Raw genomic sequence first — 16337 nt, 5'->3', positions numbered from 1 at the left:
GTATTATGTGATCACTATTGCTTTGTCTGTTATTACAGCTCGTTTGATATGTACTGAGTATTCATGCGTTTTTAACCTAAATGACAGCACTGTTCATCTATGAAGGATGTAGGCTGTCAAACATAGGCAAATGTTAGCTAATCATAGCAGTGGGCTTTACTTCCGAGTCTACAATCTGTCAAACCTATTCAAATAGAGCGTTCTGATGTGGGGGACAGAACAGAAAATAGTCAATTACTTCTAAATTATGATGATTTTTTATGTAAACATCTTTATAACATTATAAGGGCACCTCAGAGAACGGTAAAAAAAAAAAAGCCAGTTCTTGATCCTTTTAAAAAGGGATTGCTCTGCTATTTTGGAAACTTAAAAGGCGATGCTTAGCTGCGCTAAAACTATGAAATAACCACAGAATGCTTCAGTAAAAGGAAGGAATTTATGCTCTTGTTTGAGTGAAAATGATACCGCAGCATTTCAAATTCTTCTTGGAATCTGGTACTCACTTTACAAATTCACTGGGAATAGTAACTTTGTTAAACACTATGAGGAAGTCAATCAAAATCCTGGATTATCAAATAAACTTAACAATACATACATAATCTAAACAATATGCACATGAGGAGACACAAAACCAGCCACTATTTTATTTAGAGTCCTCGTGCCTTGACTAAAACACTCTGTGAGGATGAAGTGGGTTCGCTGTCATCTTCGACAATCAGCTCTTTGGCAACCCCATGTGCATCCACAACAACCGCTGTTTTCTTTAGATCCTCATATTTTTTCTGTCTATCAGCCATGGCAGTGCAAGCCTCAATCACTTCATCGCTTTCAAAATCATAATCACTCTTCAGCTCAGGAGCTTCCACAAGGAGCCTTCGGGCTTCGTCTTCCTGTTTCTCTCTTTTACGGAGAGCTTTTTGCTGCTCCTGGAGCTGTAGGGCCCAGCCTAGGTCTTCCTCCCAGAGGGGCCGCTCAGACGGATGCAGGTGCAATGCCACTTGGAAGGACCGTACAGCCTGCAACATACAGAGGGAACATTAAACGTGTGAGAATTAACATAAAATAGGATTAATAAATGCTTTAGAAGTATTTATCATTCTTAGTTAAGGTTAACCAATTTAATCTTATTGTAAATGTTATTTGATCAATAATACAGTAAACACTAATACTATGAAATTGAAGATTTTAATATATTTCAAAATGTAATTTATTCCTCTAGACAAAACTGAATTTTCAGCAGCCTTTACAGCCTTCAGTGTCACATGATCCTTCAGAAATCATTCATGAAAATGGTTTACTACACTAATAATACATTCATTAATGAACAGAAAGTTCAAAAGGACAGCATTTATTTGAGATATAAATCTTTTGCAACATTATAAATGCCTTTACTGTTGCTTTTGATTAATCGAATGCATCTTTGCTGAATAAAAGTAACTAAAAATAACTTATTTGAATTTAAAAAAAAACTCTGACACCAAATTTTTGAAGGTTATTATAAATTATATAGAGATGGGCGCAGTATGCATCTATTAACAACCGTTATATTTTTCAATATAATAAACAGTATAATTCAAAACAACTTTAAAATGTAGTAGACAAATGTGGGAATATTATACCAAAGTTTATGTCATAGAGCACTAAAATAAATAAATAATAAAGAAACAAATAAACACCTTCCTGGTCTACCCTGACAAATCCACCAACAAAATTTGTCATACATGTACATCTTGAGATTAATCTTTAAGTCTAACTCTTCGAACCTACAGTTAACTTCTACCTCAAGAAGTCCAGTTTCATTTAAATTATTTCATGGTGTTATTTGAACTTAAATGTTTGATATGACCAAAAGCAGTGGCACACTGAATGCTAGTTCTGCCCTCTGCTGTGTTTTGCTAAAATATAACATGCATGGACTCTATAGCACTTCATGAGCACATACATTACACTCCAAAATGAACATGAACAGACGTTTATTTCACAATCAAACCAAATGAGCATTCATGACTCCCTGCTAGTTCACATAATAAAATAAACCTCAGAAGCCTTCTGGAACTAATGAAAAAAAAGCACTTTAAGAAATAAGCTAAAAAGAAACACGCATGTGGTTTCAGCTCAATTTATAATAATCTTGACTTATAATAAGCCATAACAAATCACATCATCCAAAAAAAAACTTTAAAAAAAGCAGCTGCAAACCACATTATTAAGAATGAAGCTGCAACTACTGCACGTGTCTGATTTATTCTACACTCAGTATTTGGTTTCCACAGTATTAAAATGACCATCAGAAAGCTAAATATTTATTTCCAGAAGATGGCTTTTATGTGCAAACAGTATCACAGCTGCTTGAGTGCTGAAGAGGTCGTTCAGTCTATGGAGAACTGATCTAACACATGTTCATTTAATTCCGTACGAGGTCTAAAGCCTAGTTCCTGCTGTGAATCAGTCACCCTGCTCGTGTTACCCAGGGGACGAGGGGATGAAAGAGAGAGAAAGAATGACATTTGCTTTCTCTTCATCCCCTGGGAAAATAATGAATTCATAAATAGGATTTAGCGAGCCATTTTACTTTCACAATTGCCCTATTGACTTGATAATCTACAAAGGAATGGTCGACTCCTTCAACAGAAACACTAGATCACGTATCAGCCGGAGAGAGGAACAATATCAGCGCCAGTGTGAGCAGGAACCAAGAATCCCTAGCCCTAGCATAGAAAACCTTTAATGAGGAATAAAGCCATCTGATGGCTTCGGGAGACCTTTTCTCCTCCAGAGTCCTGATGGATTTAGCAGAGATGATTTCAACAGTTGTGCTGAAGTCATGATATAGACTCAATTCAATCTTGCCTCCTCCATTAGAAGTGACCAATGTACAAACCGAAAAGTGCTGAATCAATCATCATATTATAAATGCATGTTATTGATCTTATTGTGAACAATTATGCATTTATTTCATTTTTTAACCTCACATTTTTAATCAAAATGTCATAACTCCAGACAAAGACAAATACTAACAGCAACTTCTAAGAAAAACTTGTGTACTTTTAAAACTGTACTACACTTCTTTGTGCAAGAATTTGTTAAAAAATTAAGGGGACGAAAAAAACCGAACCCTTCTTCTCCAGCCTCTTTATTTCGTACTCAAATAAACTTTATAGAACATTCCTTTAGAATGAACTGGAGATTTCCAGGAACAGCATGATTTTCAGTAAAAAGTGCTCAAAATGTGGTCAAATTGATTGGATATTAATCTTTTGTGAGCTGGAATGAATTGCCCAATGTAAAATTTGTTGTTTTTCTTTAAAGAATGTGTTAAATTATGCAATGGTTAAAATTGTGGAGACTATGATTCAGAATCAAGGAAAACGCTAATCACAGTCAACTGAAAACAGACAAGTCTCATTTACAAATGATTACAAATGATCAGCATGGTTCCAAAAGCTTCAACAATGCATAATCATTGATACTATGAACTCTACTTTGACCCAATAGACATCAATTTTATTAAAACTAATCATTTATATTAGAGCAAAATAAATGCAGGAGCTCTTATTGATGGTACACATGTTCATTTGAGAATGAATGAACACTGGCACAGTTTGAATAAATCTTGAGAAATTATCATGTGCTATGAATTAAAGATTTGGGCGGGAAAATAGTTATCATCCTTGTTGTGAACAACATTTTAACAAAAAGTGAATTATCATTGTAACAGTTCTAAGAAAATGTGTTCCATGATCCTGCAAAAAAAACTACAGCCCTCTTAAAAATCACAGAACGTAAACATTAGTCCTAACATTTCATCTGAGTCCTTCTCCATCCTCAGGTTATTTTTCTCTTTGGTGAATGACTTGACAAGGCATGCTTAGCCCAAAATAGTAAAGTATTTATTCACTTTCTAGCCAAGACGTCAAGCTTAGTGTGTGTGATGAGCGTTTGGATTACTATACACACACACACAAGTAGTTACTAGCTGGAGAACTGCAGGATCTGCAAGGTTTTCTTTCATTACGCACGTCTGTCTAATGCACACAATCACACACAGGTCGAGGCATGTAAGGTGTGGCAGTGTTCCTGTTCAAGTAATCTTCCATGCTCCTGGGCTTGGATGTACTGAACTACACATTTCATCACAATGACACTCAATTTGTGTGATGGATAAGTGGCAAGAGGACTCATTCACCTCATACTGACTGACAAGGACACTGAGAGCATAACATGGAGGGATGTTGGATTGGAGACCACAGGCTGTTCCACTGTGTGGAAACAATTAATCACCTAATAAACCAACTCCCAAGGTCGGCTGTTCATTTAGGCTATACAGGTTGTTACCTAGGGCCCTGATGTTGTGGGATGAGATATAATAAAAGAGAACATTTATTATATGCTGTTCGTTACTAAACACCCCCAAAAATAATAAAAAAAGTAGACAAACAAAAAAGCAAGAACGCTCCAATTGCAATCAATGAATGGAACTCTGCTTATCGAATCTAAAACAAAATATCACATTTGTGCACATATTTATGTACAACGTTATTATTTGCTGTCTGAAAATATTGCAGTGGTTCCATTTTTTTTTTTACCATAAGACCCGATGGGGCAGATTTAACTCTATACTTTTGGCATAATTGCAGCTCATTCCGTAAAATCTACTTACTAGTTCTACTTCGCCAAGACTTAGTTGGGCGCGGCCCAAAGTTTGCCACGCCTCCCACCAGAGGGGGCGAAGTCTGGTGGCCATCTCTGCAGACTGCACAGCCAGGAACACTTCTTGAAGGGTGATCAACACCTAAGGATTACACATTACAAGGTTAGAAGTTGACAGACTCAATTCTGAAATATTTTCTCAACACTAATTTTGAAGATTTTATAGTTGCCCCTATTATGGATTTTTTATTTTTGAAAGGAAGTACCTTTCATGCAGTGTGTAATGTAACGTATGTGAATGTAAACAGTCTGCAAAGTAAAGCAAAGTGCATCATAAATAAAGCTATTGTCTCACAAAAGATGGAGTCGACTCTGAAATGAGTCCTTTAAAATTCGAATTCCCTTTCCGTTAAGTTCACACGTCAAAACTTAACATATGCCTTATGCCTGCTTACGTTCTGCATGGACATCCCGTGAAAACTTGAACCCTCCTCAAAGGCTGTAGCTTGTTCGTGTGGATAACATGTCGACAATTGTTATTTGGGTCTTTTGCTACTACATTCTGTTTCTGACATGCACTGTATGCAGTAGACCAAGCACAACAGACTGGACCAATAAGAGTAGCCTCACGCAAAGGAGGGGTTTGGAAAGATGCATCTTTGAATTAATAATTTGAGTCATTGAAAAATAAGGTAAATTTAGATGCATATTATAAGAAAATGAAAGTTTTTGACCTTGCATGCATGCATGGTAAACCTGTTGTTGGGGATTCCCAAAACCAAATTATGAAGCTTCCAAATAGCATAATAGGAGCACTTTAAAAGACTAGGCATCAAACACTTGCTGACTGAGAATCATACACCAAATGAATGATGATCACAAGCTACCAGACTACTGGTTGTTTCCAACACAACAAAGTCACACAGAACACGCGCCTCATTGCTAGAAGATGCATGACAAATGAAAACAATATGAGCTCTAAAACTGACTCCTCCAACTGAATGGGATCATAGTCTGAAACTATGGAGATAGAAATGGAGTTTGTGCCCATCTGTGAAATTGGTCTCCTCCAACTGGCCAAAATCTTCAGACTGGCTGTTACTTTTGGCAATGTTAACTGACTCCTTCAGACTGCAAATCGGGGCAAAAATTTGTGCAGTGTATTCCAGCCTTTACAAAATCTGATTTATGCAACTTACAACAAGCTCTTTAGCACATCGTTAGCAAATTAATTTTTTTAAGAAAACAAGTTTTAAAATTCACTTTGAGGTATGACTAAGTATAATTTATAGAACAAAACTAAATTTTCACCACAGACCTAATTTCAGTCAGATATCTAAACATGACTGTTCTAAAAAGTTAATGCAGTTTTCCTGAAGTAACACATGGTTAATTAGCCTTCAAGTTTGGTCTACAAACTAATGTCAAGAATGAGCAACTCTATTCATATTTACTTAGTTACAACAGTTCCCAAGCTGATGTAATTTAAAATTTTATTTTACACATCAATAAAGTGTTATCACAACGCAAAACATCCACTTGGGCCATAAGAGAGAGAAAATATAATGACAACAAGCGAGCAGACACTGCACTTCGTGGCAACACAGGGATGTTCTTACATCACAGATGTTTCCATTATGGAGTTTTATTTACTTAAAGCCTTTAAATTCAGGTCAGCCCAATAATCAAAGTAAATACAAGCTTTATACAGGGCAGGGTGTTGCCAGAGTAACAGCAGTTAAAGGACAAAAGCGGGCTGTAATCTTAGTTTCCAGCAGGTTTGGTTCTGAATTTGCAGGCAGGCTGAAAAATGTTAGATTCACGATGAGGTGAGCGCCACTGCTAAACAGGTGTGTAATAAGCAGATACAGGGGACACGGTGAGAGAGAAGAAAGCACAAATTGAGAAGGGCAATTTAAAAATAAACTTTATGCAAACTCGACTTGTTGTGAAACATTGCTTGTAGATGGATCAGGGCAAGACCAGAGCCAACCTGCCACTTCAACGCGATCAGATTACTAATGAGAGACACACTCAATCATCACTCTTTTCAGGTGACTCACCTCATATAAACATGTGATCAGTCAGGAAAAGGTCACAAGAAGGGGAAAATAAGGACAACCAGTGCTGAAATGAATCCCTGACCTATGCTGCGCTCAAGTGCTTCTGGGAAATTCCCACTAATGAGTTGGGAAGTCATAATTATATGATGTGAGTTCAAGTACATTTTTTATTTTTTTTTAATAAATGGAATGACTGGACACTTTTATTATAGGCAAGAAGAAAAAAAGTCCACATTAGGTGCAGCAAATAAAAGTGTAAAGTCAACATTCACAGTAATGTATTTGTGATCAATAGCAATTTGAAAGAAAGTGCAGAGTTTTCTTCTGGTAATTATGCCTTTACGGTGTTGTTCATGTGCACTCAACTCAATAAATCAGCTCAATAAATTGTGATCATTCTGACATGACCAACAGATGTTCAACCTATAGTGAAGCTTCACTGAATGCAATGGATGCTAATCATTCATAACCAATAAGAAATGCAATGCTTTGTTATATATTTTTAACTCATATTATTTATTATTAAACTTAACCTTAATTAAAATAATGCCAAACAATTTTCTATTGACTTGCTCTTTATAGCATGTAGAAAATCAACTTTATAGGTTTTCCAGATGCAGTTTTCTGCAAAGAAATATGTTTATATGCATGTAAGTATGTCTTTATTCATTTTGAAAAACTATAAGAGACCCAATTGTATTGTAAAACCTGCTCTATCACTGTTACATTCACAGTTTCGCAAAGACTATTTGATTTAGGCTTTATCCAGTTTCTGAAGAAAACATCCACATACCGAGTCTGTGTTAGATCTCTGAATGAGAGTACTAGAAGAGAGCATGAACAGGCTGTTGTTGCTTTGATCGAAAATTTTATCAGGAAATCAATCAGTCGAAAGGAGTTTTAAAGTCCAACCTGTCATTTCACTAACACTCATCTTTGCCATGAAAAACAAAACTACAACAGACAACGTTGACAGACATCAAAGCCAAGACACTTGTGCCAAAGATAAGATGAAGAGCAATGAAAGAGGAGTTTAAAAGTGAAAAATAATAGAGGATGGAAAATTTAGAAAAAAAGACAGTGAAGGATGGGAAAGACAAAACAACAAGAAGACAGAAAGAACAGACTAAGTGACTAGATGTAATGACTGCTGCTGGATGTAATCAGTCCTATGTTAGTGAAATAAGAGAGCAAACAAGTGTGTTTGTGTGTGCACTCATCTCAGTAAACAGCTATACGGTGGCCCAGTAGTGCACAACACAATGGAAACAAGCCACAACACAACAAAATTAGCACAACACAACGGAAACAAGTCGCAACACAATGAAATTAGCACAACACAACGGAAACGAGACGCAACAATGGAAACAAGTCGCAATACAATGAAATTAGCACAACATAATGGAAACAAGATGCAACACAAATGAAACAAGCGACAACACAACACAATGACAGCACAACACTAAGAAATTGGTCCTATGCGTTATGTTGTGGCGATTTCATTGCATTGTGCACTATTGGGTCACTGTACAGCCAAGTCGCTGAGCAGGCTCTATAGCACATACGTGTGTGCGTATGATTGAGTAAGGCAAGCAAGTACGCAAACATCTATGTCAAGATTTAGGGCCATTCAGCAAATTCTGTACAGACTAGTGAAGTAAAATAAAGGAGAAATCCAAATGATGCAATCCAAGACCATTCCTGAGACGAGCTTACATTGCAGATGTTGAAATCATGAAAGTCTAAAGCTTAAATCGGTCTTTGTTTTTTATTACAGAATTTGGTCATCATTTCAAATGCCTGCAATTTAACATAAATTAATTATACAGTAACTAAGATCCTGATAAACAAGTTAAGAGAAATTAAAATTAATTACATAACATTTCAATCTATCAATACCCTCTGTTTAGTGCAAAATTAATTTCAAGTAAGATGTCAAAGAGATGAAAATGCTCGACAGAAAAACTGTCTGATATTTTGAGACGATCTGCCTCTGGCAGATCCAAGATACTGTAATGTCCTGATAGCAGACTCTCACCTTTACTGTCAGAGCTAAAGCTGAGATGAGATGCTAGGAGTGGATAATGGTCAGGAGAGAGTGAAAGACAGGATATTAAAGGTAAGATGAGTGAATGAGGTGACAAATGATGGAGCAGATAAAAAGGCTGATTAGGTCATTTGTTGACTGAAACTAATGGGCATCTTTGGCTCATCATAACCTGAAACCACCATCTGCTCTACCAGCTCTGCCATCTTAACAATAATATTATTGTCAGTATTGTGTTCCAGTGCCTTGTGTTTCCCTCCCTCTTATGCCCATCTTTGGGATACCCTCTGTTTAGTGCAAAATTAATTTCAAGTAAGATGTCAAAGAGATGAAAATGCTCGACAGAAAAACTGTGATATTTTGAGACGATCTGCCTCTGGCAGATCCAAGATACTGTAATGTCCTGATAGCAGACTCTCACCTTTACTGTCAGAGCTAAAGCTGAGATGAGATGCTAGGAGTGGATAATGGTCAGGAGAGAGTGAAAGACAGGATATTAAAGGTAAGATGAGTGAATGAGGTGACAAATGATGGAGCAGATAAAAAGGCTGATTAGGTCATTTGTTGACTGAAACTAATGGGCATCTTTGGCTCATCATAACCTGAAACCACCATCTGCTCTACCAGCTCTGCCATCTTAACAATAATATTATTGTCAGTATTGTGTTCCAGTGCCTTGTGTTTCCCTCCCTCTTATGCCCATCTTTGGTCTTCCTGTTCCTGTCCTCATTATGTTTATTTGGTTCCAGCTGTGTCTGATTAATTATATCATTTGCCCCTAGCATTTAAACCCTGTGCTTCCCTAAGTCTGTGTCGGCTGTTATATGTCTTCCTAGAGTTCCTGTGATTACCCTGTTGCTTGTTCCATTAAATTCCATGTTGAAGTATTCTCCTGCATCTCCTCATTCCTTCCTCCCAGTGAAACGTGACAGAACAGCCAACCTAAAACAAAAAGTAAGGGTCGCCTTTTCTCCCCGTTTTTATTTTTTCGGGGTTTTATAAAAAGTTTTTAGTTTCCTTGTTTTCCTCCGCGGCAATGGAAGTTGCTGCTCGGTTCACCACCCTAGCTCGTCTGGATCTCCCCTTCGTTGAGTATTCCTGGGAGTTCTGCAGGCTCGCCGCAGCTACGGCCTTGGATGACTCCACCCTCAACTCGCTGTTCTGGCACGGGGCCAATTACCATCACCCCGTGGACCTCCCAGACACCACAGGACTAAGCTGGAGAGAAGGAATCCTCCGGTGTCTGGAGAGCATCCGGCCCTGAGCCAGAACCAGCCCACCGGCCACGGCATCCTCAAGCCCACCGCCCGCCACTGTCTCAAGCCCGCCGGCACATTCCACAGTCAAGCCTGCTGGCCGCGGCTCTCTCCAGCCCGCCGGCCGTGCCGATGTCAAGCCTACCGGCCACTCCGAGGTCTAGCCCACTGGCTGCTGCTCAAACAAGTCAGCCCGCCGGCCGCAGCAACGACAAGCCCGCCGGCCGCCCAATTCACCCATAACCAAGGGAGGAGGATGAGCAAGAAAAGACTGTTCACAGCCCTCATCCCAGCCTCAGAGCTTGCTCCAGTGTCGACTCCAGCCCTTGAGTTTGCTCCAGTGCCTGCTCCTCGAAAGCGCCTTGCTGTGCCTGCTCCTCCACAGCGCCCTCCAGTTCCAGCTTCTCGTATGCGCTTCCCAGTCTCTGAAACCAGCCCAGAGTGGGCTCCTGTTCCCGAGTTCAGCCCACGGAGGGCTCCTGTTCCCGAGTTTAGCCCACGGAGGGCTCCTGTTCCCGAGTATAGCCCACGGAGAGCTCCTGATCCCCAGTTAAGCCCAGGGAGGGCTCCAGATCCCCCGTTAAGCCCAGGAAGGGCTTCTGATACCCAGTTAAGCCCAGGGAGGGCTCCTGATACCCAGTTAAGCCCAGGGAGGGCTCCTGATACCCAGTTAAGCCCAGGGAGGGCTCCTGATACCCAGTTAAGCCCAGGGAGGGCTCCTGATACCCAGTTAAGCCCAGGGAGGGCTCCTGATACCCAGTTAAGCCCAGGGAGGGCTCCTGATACCCAGTTAAGCCCAGGGAGGGCTCCTGATACCCAGTTAAGCCCAGGGAGGCTCCTGTTCCCGAGTTTAGCCCACGGAGGGCTCCTGTTCCCGAGTATAGCCCACGGAGAGCTCCTGATCCCCAGTTAAGCCCAGGGAGGGCTCCAGATCCCCCGTTAAGCCCAGGAAGGGCTTCTGATACCCAGTTAAGCCCAGGGAGGGCTCCTGATACCCAGTTAAGCCCAGGGAGGGCTCCTGATACCCAGTTAAGCCCAGGGAGGGCTCATGATACCCAGTTAAGCCCAGGAAGGGCTCCAGATCCCCAGTTAAGTCCAGGGAGGGCTCCAGTCCCCGGTTTTGGCCCCGAGAGGGCCTTGGAGCCCATTATCGTCTCCAAGTATTTTTTTGAGGGGGAGCGGGGGTAGTAGGGCTCCAGCCGTAGAGGCCGTAGAGGCTGCTCTGCCATGGCCTCCTGAACTGCCTGAACCGCCATGGCCTCCTGAGTTCCCTACTCCACCATGGCCTCCCGAGCTCCCTGCACCGCCATGGCTCCTCGAGCTCCCCGCTCCACCATGGCCTCCCGAGTCACCTGTTCCACCATGGCTCCCCGAGCTCCCTGCTCCGCTATGGGTCCCGGAATGTGTCTGATTAATTATATAATTTGCCCCTAGCATTTAAACCCTGTGTTTCCCTGAGTCTGTGTCGGCTGTTATATGTCTTCCTTGAGTTCCTGTGATTACCCCGTTGCTTGCTCCATTAAATTCCATGTTGAAGTATTCTCCTGCGTCTCCTCATACCTTCCACCCAGTGAAACGTGACAATTATCTATTCTGTGATTTTAATCGATGATTTTCTGTGAGCATTATGCAAATATTTTACAAATATATCCAATTACCATCTGATTTGTACAAAAGAAGGTGCTTACAAACATTTTCCCGAGTGTACACTGGATGAAGACGTTGCTCTGGCTTGGTAACGTTGAGGGAGCAGCCCACCTGGAGGGTCGTCAAAGTGCTTTTCTTTCTTTTATGGTCTTAACACTGTCATTCATAATCGGAAAACAGGTTTACTATTCATTACAAGCTGCTAACATATTAATGTGATCTGTAAAAAAATATTTTATAAACAGCCCACCATCAGCTGAAGCAAACTCCATCCATGATCCTGTTCATGACATAATTTTAACCAACATTTAGTGAACAACAAAAATACAATCAATAATATATAATTTTAGTTATTTTTTATTAGTCAGACAGGGTAATGAAAGAAACACAGCACTCCTTCAACACGGTTTATAACATTTCATTGTATTCAACACATTTTCTCACAAATACAGAGGTGGTAGACAGATGATTATCACATATATAGGTTACTAACTTGAAGGATCCCATGTCTGATCCCAAGCAAATGTGACTCATGAACTGGTGAGTTAATGACATAGTGTAACAGCTTTGTCAGATCACCACTGCGCTCTTGTGCAAGAAACTTAAACCCAACGGGGCTTTCCCTACATTAAGACATGAGAAAGCATCTGCTAAATGCCAATGGCATTTATGTTGATGTGGGATGCATATTCAGGATCGCTATCTAAAATCGGTGGCGTCCTCAAGGAATAATAATTCCATCCAGAGATAAGGACAGATACAGTATTGTCCATCATGTTCTCTATGTAAGAACAGTGAAACTTGGGGAGGAGGAAATGAAAATAACAGCCGGAGAGAAAGAGAGAAGAGAGGAAAATAATGTGTCAGCATAACAGCTGTGTGTCTCTACATCTGGGGTAAATTCCACTATTGCAGACTTACCATTTACATTCAAATTAATTTTATAGTGTGAATGAACTTAGCAGATTTAATTTTTTACCTGCGACTTCATCTCATACAGCACAGCATCGTCTGGTGTGAGCTGAATCGCCTCATCCCACCTCTTCAATGCCTCCCAGTTCCTACAGCAAACACATATACAGAAAATACTCCTGTAAATGATTATTTAAAATATCAAACATGCATAACAACTACAGTATGTTTAAACACACATAGTGCAAATGCACGTACAAGAACACAAACACTGCTGCACACATTTATTAAATCACTTCATTATTGTAACACTTACAATCAAACTGTTATCAAAGGCCAAATGTCTAGCATGCAAAATCTGTTTAGCAAGGTGGATTCATATGACAAATGGAATTTAAATTATTATACAACACCTACAGTGAATGAAAAAGCTAAAATAATTGCCAGTGAATAGTCTTATTCATACCAAGCGCACAACAAATATTTGTTGGGCTGAATGAAAAGCAAATTCACACTGATACAATAGATAATTCAAACACATCTCTAGCGAGTCTGTTAACTGGTAAGCATCAGAAAAACAGTCAATTTTAATAAATAGAACAGCAATTGCGATGGCTAAAGAAAGCATGCATTTTGAGTGGCTTATCAAGACTTGGTGAATAAATAAATTTTAGCTATAAAGGCAAGAGACATATTTCTAAGCATACACTTGAGAGCTTTCTGGTTTGCAGAATATACTATAATATAATGGATGTATGCACACACAGACCCTCACGACAATTGAGGCAGAGTAAGCAACATAAGGTATGTATGGGGTAAAACAGGATATTTGACGACAGGTTTAACACATGCAACTGCAAGTCTTCTCTTGTTTTCCATCCCTCCAGAAAAAGCTAACTGACAAAAGAGTATAAATAAGTGTTTTGATAGCACATCAGAATATGGGGTTTAAAAAAAAATCACTCTTATGTCTATAACCATTACACAAAAGAAAACAGTCTAAATATTACAGATACTTGCATCATAAAATTTACCGTTTTAGGGTGCAAAGGAATGTTCTTCTTGGGGAAATAGGACACGAGGAGTCAGTTTCCCCAAAATAAAACTTTATAAGGACTAAAAAGGCTGAAAGACTGAATGTTATTTGACACTAGGCTGTGTTTAGATTCTTGGCATACTACTAATCTTGCATAGACAATTTGACAGTAAATAATCAGGCCATTTTTTCATTGTGAAAGAAACCAAAAGGCTTGTTTGCTGGTTAATTGATCAGCTGTTTTGAAAACAGACGTGCAGGTACATTGTGTGCTTGAATGCTTTATGTCAGAACATGCAGCCTTCTAAGAAAACCAAAGTAATTACTGTACCTACGTCCCAAAGTTTGAAATGAGAAGTTAAAAATTTCAAAACATGTCACTTGTTGGAAATGCTGGCAATGAGGGTCAGACCTCATTACCACATTAAATAAAAGACTTTGAATTTTAAGCCCTTATAAATTCCTGTAATTCTCCAGACCAAGCAGTCACCTCCTCTTCACAGAACCAGCTCCTGTATTTACACAATGTAAGCTAGTAAAAAACTAAGCTAGTGTTAAACATCAGCTGGGCAAATACAACATGCCATTTTTCTAAGAGTCCATAAAAATGGTTAAGATTCATTAGGCTGTGCCATGTCTGTGTTTATCATGCAAATAATATACAGTGATTAAACAGAAGCATGGGATACTTTTTAGAGACCTGTGGTAATTGATGAGATAAGGGCTTCCTACAAAGGAATTCATTAAAGCGCCCACAGGGGAAGGAAAAAAAGCCCTCAAAGTCAGTTAAAACGAATTTACTAGATATTTTCCAAGTACATGATTGTGAAACACGTCATAAGCTATGGAAAGGCAAAAAGTACATAGTGTTACTGTACCTGCAAAAGTGGGCATACTGTAGGTATGAGGAAAGGTGTACTCCTGTTCATATTTTCAAACGTACCTCACATAACGTAACATAAAATTAGCTGACTGCGCAAAACATGGTAAACAAAATTTTTCACTGATTCAATACATGGAATTTTCAGTATTTAATATAAACTTCAACAGCACAATATGTTGGAACACCTCAGGCAATGTTATGGGAACAAAGGTCAGCCAGCTATGTAATAAATTTCAAATTACATATATGCTCTGTCACAATCTTACTGTACATTATTAGTAGAAAAGTAAGAGAAGTGTTTGCAAAAAAACATCTTGTCATTTTTCTTCTACGAATTGCAATAAAAACCATGTGCTGCATGTGGCAGTGTGAAAGCGTGTTTGGGTGTGGTTTTGAGAAACCACAAATGTTTTGTGTGACAAATGACATGGAGAAAGCACTAAAAATCCTTAAAAAAAGGTCTCCACCTCATCTAAAATGTAAGAACACACACAGAGTAAAATCTGTAAAAGTAATGCGGGTCTTCGTACATGAATGAAACCCTCATAAAAAGATTTCTCATTACACAGACGTTATAAATAACACTACTAGATCTTTGGACATATGCACTGCAAATAGAGACAACTTGGCACAGGGAAAAAAGAAGGTACTCACAAACACAACAGTGAGCTAAATTCACTTTACAGCTGGACCTAAGCAAAGTGGCATGAGAGCATCTATAGAAATTATTGACCAATGTTTGATATTAACCAAATTTTAAAGATCATGTGTACTGTAGACCCTCAAAAAAAATTTGATCAGAAAATCAGAACTGGGCAAAATGGTTAGCAGTGTCAATATATCCAATGATGCACTGAGCAGGTAAAACATCTACAACATCACAGTACAATGTGCTAGTATCTTGGTACAATATTTGACAAAGCATTTCTACACTATGATGTCTGGAAGCCCTGTTCCTCCCCTCATGAGGACGCTGGGACACAGACTGTATGGCGCTGCCTTTATATCCATGTTGAGCCAGGAGTCACGTGAAACTGAGTGATGTTGTGTGCAATTATCGTCACCCTTAATGTAAGTGACACTTGACACTATGCAACGTCAAAGTACTATTTATCTGTTCCTTTGTAACTGTGCCTTGGACGTCAATATTTCACGAACCCCCTGCAAACTTAATCGTTTTTTAATTTAAAAAGGCAGATTAAAAACAAGACAATGTGATTATTGAGGAATTTAATAACATTCAAGCATTAAGTCTTAATATCACAGAATATGCTAAATAAGCAAATTTATCAGCAAGACATGGAAATTGAAGTTGAGTCCAGCATTAGGAATATGCTAGGTAATAATAAGTCACCTGCTATTTCTGTTGTTTGGTAGCAAAATCTGTCATTTTTGAACTGTTAGCACTTTCAGAACTTAAATTACAGACATCTGTAAAATCAGTTCTGCAATGGAAACTTACAAATGGTCTAATTTCATCCCACTTAATGAAGTATGGCAGGAAAGTTTAACTCAAAATGAATGTCACTCAGGAAATAGTCCCACTAATAGCGGAAAAGCTCTGACATGTGTCAACATTACTGACAGGAGACACAAGCCATCTGTTCTGTCACATTTTTCATGACAGACAACTTACTGAACATCAATGAGATAACGATTATAGGGGGTCATTTTCACATGATGAAATTTGGCTGATTTCACATAATGGTCAAAACAGAAAACTCTCCTACACTGAACTGCATATGGTAATATGATATAATGTTTTGTTTATTGTATAAAAAAACTGAGTGAAAGCACACTGTTGAAAGCAAGTTTTACACCCTTTCATGATACAGTATATATA

General features: G+C 39.0%; 1 protein-coding gene across 3 annotated transcripts in view; it reads right to left on the bottom strand.

Annotated features, from left to right (window-relative positions):
• Positions 1 to 318: 318 nt before the first annotated feature.
• The window catches only part of ttc33 (tetratricopeptide repeat domain 33), a 24638-nt gene continuing 8619 nt past the window's right edge, over positions 319 to 16337 (bottom strand). The window contains exons 3-5 of one of the 3 annotated variants that reach the window (XM_016287547.1): positions 12643 to 12724; positions 4661 to 4792; positions 319 to 1016 (exon numbers count right to left, since the gene is read on the bottom strand). In XM_016287547.1, the coding sequence (XP_016143033.1) occupies positions 648 to 1016; positions 4661 to 4792; positions 12643 to 12724 (583 nt within the window). In that variant the 3' untranslated portion in view covers positions 319 to 647. The remainder of the gene's footprint in view (positions 1017 to 4660; positions 4793 to 12642; positions 12725 to 16337) is intronic. The other 2 variants (XM_016287541.1, XM_016287533.1) reach the window with 2 other exon arrangements.

This window comes from Sinocyclocheilus grahami, unplaced genomic scaffold, assembly GCF_001515645.1.
Source record: "Sinocyclocheilus grahami isolate Dianchi unplaced genomic scaffold, SAMN03320097.WGS_v1.1 scaffold12.1, whole genome shotgun sequence".
Taxonomy (NCBI): Eukaryota; Metazoa; Chordata; class Actinopteri; order Cypriniformes; family Cyprinidae; genus Sinocyclocheilus; species Sinocyclocheilus grahami.
This window is presented reverse-complemented; position numbering and strand designations above follow the sequence as displayed.